Source organism: Gordionus sp. m RMFG-2023, chromosome 1 (assembly GCF_954871325.1).
Source record: "Gordionus sp. m RMFG-2023 chromosome 1, tfGorSpeb1-WG-v2, whole genome shotgun sequence".
Classification (NCBI taxonomy): domain Eukaryota; kingdom Metazoa; phylum Nematomorpha; class Gordioida; order Chordodea; family Parachordodidae; genus Gordionus; species Gordionus sp. m RMFG-2023.
The window spans coordinates 65072035-65078634 of record NC_088775.1 but is presented as its reverse complement, the minus strand read 5'-3'; the positions used below and the strand labels follow the sequence as shown (position 1 = coordinate 65078634).

Here is a 6600-nt window from a genome sequence, read left to right as displayed (position 1 = left end):
AGAATATATGGCAAAAGTAGACATTGTAGTTTTAAAAAAACTTAAATGTGATTAGATTTTTTTGAATATAAATATCTTGATATTTTTTCTAAATATTCCATAGGAGTATATATATACCCACAATAAAGAAATATATTTTCCCTAATTTTATCGTCTATTTTGTAATATATTTTTCTTCTCTCTGTAACTTTCCTTCCATCATCTAATTGTAATAATTTAAGGTCCATGTCCTGTTCTATAATTTTTATAGTATCAATAAAAAGATAAATGTTAGGATGAGAGTAAGGAAAATATTCTTTCAAAGATCTGTGGAAACCTTCAACATGATTATTTGTCCTTTCACCTCTAACATCAAATGTATTCCACATTTGGTAGTTAAATCTTGCATTACTATTAATCCAAGTATTTTCAAAATAATCTAAAAAGTTGTATATAGAATACAACCCAAAAGAATCAGCTTGTATTTTTAGTTCATTCATAATATATGGCACATCCCGCTCTAATAAAAACGGAATAGCCATAATTATACGGAAAAATTTTTTTACATCATTATTTTGTATATTTATCATGGTCAGACCACATTGCTGAATGCGCCTAACTATACATTGACAAAAATGGAAATAACAGCCTTTGACAAGAATGTTTGGAAAAACATTCTTTAAGGCTAAATATACGCCAATTTCAAAATCAATGGTGGCATATTTTGGGGAAAAATTTAAACCTAAAGTTAAACAATAATTTTTTAATAAATTAAACATATTTATATAAGTATTTTTGTATTTATTAGGTAATAATATATAAACACATACAATTAAGGTATGGTTAATTAAAATATTAATAGTATAAAATTGATAAAATAATTTAGGGGAGGAATTAAAAGTTCCATCCAAAAAATTTTTTTCAGCAAACAAAGGCGTGAAAGAAGAGATCTTGTAGAAAATATAAACAATTTTTTATCATCACAACTATGAACTAAAAAATTAGTTCCAGTCATGGTAATTGTGTGCTCTTGGGTTAATATAATATCGCCATTTGAAAGGGGAAGGGGGGGGGGGGTCGTGTTAATTGAATAACACGTCCCATAATGGATTTAACTGATAAAAAGGTAGGTAACGTTTTGGGGTTTTGCATACAGAAAGGATCGAGTTTTCTGTCTCTCATAACCTTTCTGTATGTCTTTCTAATACTAATATTTTTATTTAACAGAAGTTCTGTTTTAAGCATATTGATCGTGATGAGTGTATTATATATTTCTTCATCATTATGATCAATATGCTTTTGTGTCATTATAAAATAAGTATTTAAAATCCCCCTCCCTTTACAATGTTTTGTATGGCATTTATAATATATTAATTTATCATTAATATACAAATACTTATTAGAATATAAAAAGTCATTATTATATTTTGATTTTATTAATTTATAAATTGATTTTTTTAAAAAAAATAAATCTTGAAAATTGAATGGTGATTGATCTATTTAAAAAGAAAATAAATTTTGAATGTCATTGCAATTAAATTGATATAATGAATATTATTTATATTGAATTTTACATAGAATTGATGCATAATTGATTTCACTGACAACAGCTTCTTGGGTTAGAATAGGAATATCATCTTGAATAGCTTTATAATTGATATAGTAAATGTATTAATCATATTATATATACATGGAATTGATGAATAATTGATTTCACTGACAACAGCTTCTTGGGTTAGAATAGGAATATCATCTTGAATAACTTTATAATTGATATAGTAAATGTATTAATCATATTATATATATACATGGAATTGATGCATAATTGATTTCACTGACAACAGCTTCTTGGGTTAGAATAGAAATATCATCTTGAATAGCTTTATAATTGATATAGTAAATTAATTAATCATATTATATATATATGGAATTGATGCATAATTGATTTCACTGACAACAGCTTCTTGGGTTAGAATAGGAATATCATCTTGAATAGCTTTATAATTGATATAGTAAATGAATTAATCATATTATATATGCATGGAATTGATGCATAATTGATTTCACTGACAACAGCTTCTTGGGTTAGAATAGGAATATCATCTTGAATAGCTTTATAATTGATATAGTAAATGTATTAATCATATTATATTTACATGGAATTGATGCATAATTGTTTTCACTGACAACAGCTTCTTTGGTGAGAATAGGAATATCATCTTGAATAGCTTTATAATTGATATAATAAATATATTGTATTTTACATGGTGAATAATTTGTAATATTTTGTAAATAAGATAAAATTAATGTATTACTTTGACATCCAATACTTGCATATGAAATGGAAGCTTTAATAAAGAGGTAAATAATGTTAAAGGATGATATAAATAGGTTTTACTTTGGCATCCTACAGAAAAATAATTTTTTTGAAGGCAGATTGCATCTATAATATATTAATATAAAATTTATCTATAATTAATATACTCGTGCACTCTTTGGACATGGTAAATAAATTGTTCTTAACAATCCAGCGTCCAAGGCATGGTTTATTTGTGCATGTAAAGTAAGCAGTAAAGCTATTATAGTCTTTATGCTTTTTAAAGTGATTAGGCATAGCCATCTATATAAATATAATTAAGTAATTATAATAGCATAAAATATCTCCTTGTCATATTTAATTAATAGTTTAAAAAAAATTGGTTACCTTTATACTTCCTATTTATATAAACTCAAAGTATTATGCTGGGTTGATTATTGAAAAATGGTATTTAGCTTGTAAATTCAATTTCACCTTTTTTCACCTTTTCGTAAAGCGACAAAACGTAAAAAGTTAATAATAATTCGAGACTACGGGACGATACGAAATTAGATGCATAATAAATTGATAAAATATCTTCATTTATTATAAAATTAAGACTTATAGCCATATATTAACAAGAATATATATAATGTTTTCTTATTTTTATATAAGAAAATTAATGTTATATTAAACATTTGTTCCTATTTACCTAAAATAATTTTTGTTTTATCTGATATTTTATTTTTATGAGATGAAATTGTGTCAAGAGTGGTTAACCAAATTCTTCAACCCTAGCAATGACTCAAGCATTCATATGACACCTTAATATAGTTTGTTAGTGTAAAATTTTTATGAAATATAAGCTGTAGAAACAAGAATTGAATTTTACAGGGTTATGGATGTAAAAATTGATAAAAATCTTAAACTTTTATTTTATTCTCCATTTTAATGTCATGCAATAGATTTAAATATTCAATATTTACTTTGATAATTAATGATGATTATCAATTAAATTCTACTCATCAGGGTTCTGGACTTCCAGGTCTGAGTTTAAGATCCTTAACCCGGTACTAAATAGGAACCCTTAAATATATAGATTTATTAACCTGAACCAATTTTCTTTTGAACCTAAGTCTAGACCAGGTTCAGTCAATTGTTTTATGATTGATTTAGAACAAAAGTATAAAATATTTGTTTATATCCAAGCTTTATATTTGTTTTGCTTTAATATACCATTGTTCTACCTTTTTCAAATTTTTTCTAGTTAAATTTTTAAATGTAATGCAAATGGCTATTGAAAACTTTTTTACAAAATAAACTTACATACTTCATTCTTCTCTATCAATAGTTTGTGTAATTTCTATTAGTACCAAACCTGAACGAATTTGAATTAGGGTTGTCTGGACTTTCCTTAATTGAATTCCATTCCTTAAAAAAGTATTAAACCTGGACCCATATCAAACTTGTTAAATATGATTTTGGTCCAGAACCCTGCTATTTATTATAAAATATTATACCAAAACAAATATGAAATATTACCTCTTGATTTTTATAAAGCATTTTTTTTATTTTTAATTCATTTTATAGCTGTGAATGTTATATTCAATTAGGCAAAAAAATATGAATATGATGAAAATACCATTAATATTTTCTCAGACTGGGGCTATAATTTATTATGTTATCCTGCATGCTGGGCTGATGGGTTGGCTTATATTAGAGATCTACAAAAGTAGGCCTGGCCCTTACCCAGAAACCTGGGCCAATCCAAACAGACTTTGGGCCTATATTTTAAAAAAGAAATCGGGTTTGGGCTGGGCGGGACCTAATATTTTTTTAAAAAATTTGCTAAGTTGGGTCGGGTTTTGGAAATTTTTTTTAATATATCTAAATTTATCAAATTTATGTTGAATTAATAATATAAAATAAAAATATTTGATTTTATTTATAGAAACTAGACACCACATAACATATATCATTTATTTTGAATAATTATAAAAATTAATTTCTATATTTAAATAAATTTGTGCTGGGTCGGGTCAGCAAAACTTTTTTAAAAATATTTCGGGCCAGGCTTAAAAAATTAGGCCCAATGCAGATCACTAGTTTATATTATTTTAATTCTAAAATAATTTAATGTAACTAGTTATTTTTTTAAGAATGTAACGGTAACTAAATACTTTTTAAAAATAATTTTTGATAAAAATACTAATTACGTAATAAATATCGTGTACTAATTTGAAATAAAAAGTAAAAATTCCATTATTTTATATAAATAATTACATTGGACACGGTTGGTAAGTGATATGATATTTATGGGTAAGCTGAAGGTAATTTCCCAGAAAAAAGTTATCCTGAAAGAGAATTCTTAGAAAAAAAATTTATTTCCCTGATATTGTCAAGTTTTATTTTTGTAAATTTTAATTTCGTTTATTAATATAAATTGTCTGTATGATTCGCAAATTCTAAGGGAGAAAATCTGAATAATTTCTTAAGTTTCTGTAATCGCATTAACGACTTGTCAGGAAGTATCCTCAGTGCTGCCGGATGGAGACGACCTCAAGACTGGTAGACCTGGGTGATTAATATCTCCAGGTCATCTTGATCAGGAAAAACAACGGCATGACATTGGGAGCGAGACCCGTTGATGAAAATCAGCCACCGACCCCCGGAGCTCGATGCAAGAGGTGCTACAACTGCCAGGAGGAGGGCCACCTTAGGCATCAGTATTCCCTGCCATCCAGGAATGTCCGCGTGCCAATGGGAGTAGTGTCAGAAAATCCGCGAGTGGTAACTAACGATGGTCGGAAACGAACGTACCGTGAGATGGGACCGGGACAGCCAACGACCTCAGTTCCCCTAAGGCCTGATACGAATATCGATCGGCATCCTCCAACTATTCAAAATTACGACGCCCGTGTCCAGCCCCTGAACGGATCTCGAGGTCCGAATGAGGGAGACCTGCTGCAAAGAGCTGTGGCGACTTTGGCCACCGAGGTCCCTCCGCCAGTCGGTACTGATGAATTCTGGGGAAACCCCATGTCCGCTTAAGGAGATTATTCGTGGCTGTATTCTTATGGCATTAAAGTAAGCTAACTTATTTTTTTTTTTCACCACATCTCAGTCGCGAATATATAGTTGTATTTTTGTATATAAATAAATAATATTAGTACATGTTATATATATTTTTTATAGGCATGCCATAGGCCCATAAAGAGGTGGCATGTCGTATTTTTATATATATATTCATATTACATAATGCCAATCAACCGATTTAAATAAGGTTGATTGGATTATAATTAACATTGAAGAACACGTGATAAAAAATATTCGTGTTCGATTATAATTGTAAAATAACATTATTAAAAAATTATGAGATTTTTTTTCCTGATATATTTTGATTATAGAAATTCTTGTAGAATATACCTAAAACGAAATATTTGTTATTCTATATTCGATTCGTATTTTACGAATACGAATAACACAATTATTCGAATCGAATTCGAATAAGGAAAATATATTATTCGTCGAATAATATTTTATCTATTATTCGATCGAATTATTCGAGATTATTCGACTAAAATAATTTATAGTATTAATATATATTGGAAAATAATCATATATAAATCATATATTATTATTAGGAATTATTTGAAATTATTTCAATTTAATAAAATCTCCTAGTGGAATAATGAAAATTGCGCCAAATTTTGAAACTCCATTTTAATTTATCTCATAATAGACCATTACTTTAGAAATTTCTTTTATGATAGAGATGGACGAAGAAAGTAATTTATATAACACATAACATATACAATTATAATAAACTGTTAATCCCATCACATCAAGAATGACGGGCAAACCTGATATTTCTCTTTCATTTGATGATGGAGAAATCATAAATTTGGCTTTTTGCCTAAAGTTTTTACCACTTTATTTGTAAAATATTGCTAATGCCGTGTTATCTAAAATGGCGAGGGACATATTGTCGATACAGGGATCTTCAACCCCATGTAAGCGACTCTTTTCTGTTGGAGCTCATATGGTTACAAAATACAGAATGTCGTTAAAGGAGGAAACAATCCGAAAAACTTTATGTTTGAAAAATTGGCTGTTGTCAGATTTATCTTCTACATTATAGATATGAATATTATATTGATTTTTCCATATTGTATATAAATATATTATATATATGTATGCTTCTATTTTGTCTCACTAATAAAATTTGTTTGTCTTTATCCTTAGTTAAATTTTACAAAATAAATTTTATAATAGATCTTTTTTAATTCATGGTAAATAAAATTTTCGAATCGAATCGAATAATC

At 27.5% G+C, this 6600-nt stretch overlaps 1 protein-coding gene across 1 annotated transcript; it reads left to right on the top strand.

Annotated features, from left to right (window-relative positions):
• Positions 1 to 2932: 2932 nt before the first annotated feature.
• LOC135932040 (uncharacterized) lies at positions 2933 to 5604 on the top strand. Its single transcript, XM_065469378.1, has 2 exons — positions 2933 to 3112; positions 4746 to 5604. Exon 2 carries the CDS (start codon positions 4898 to 4900, stop codon positions 5324 to 5326), a length of 429 nt encoding a protein of 142 aa, XP_065325450.1. The 5' UTR covers positions 2933 to 3112; positions 4746 to 4897; the 3' UTR covers positions 5327 to 5604.
• Positions 5605 to 6600: the final 996 nt, after the last annotated feature.

Bases quoted from the DNA above. Each gene is read 5' to 3' on its own strand.
- LOC135932040 (XM_065469378.1), top strand. From the start codon at position 4,898: ATGACATTGGGAGCGAGACCCGTTGATGAAAATCAGCCACCGACCCCC.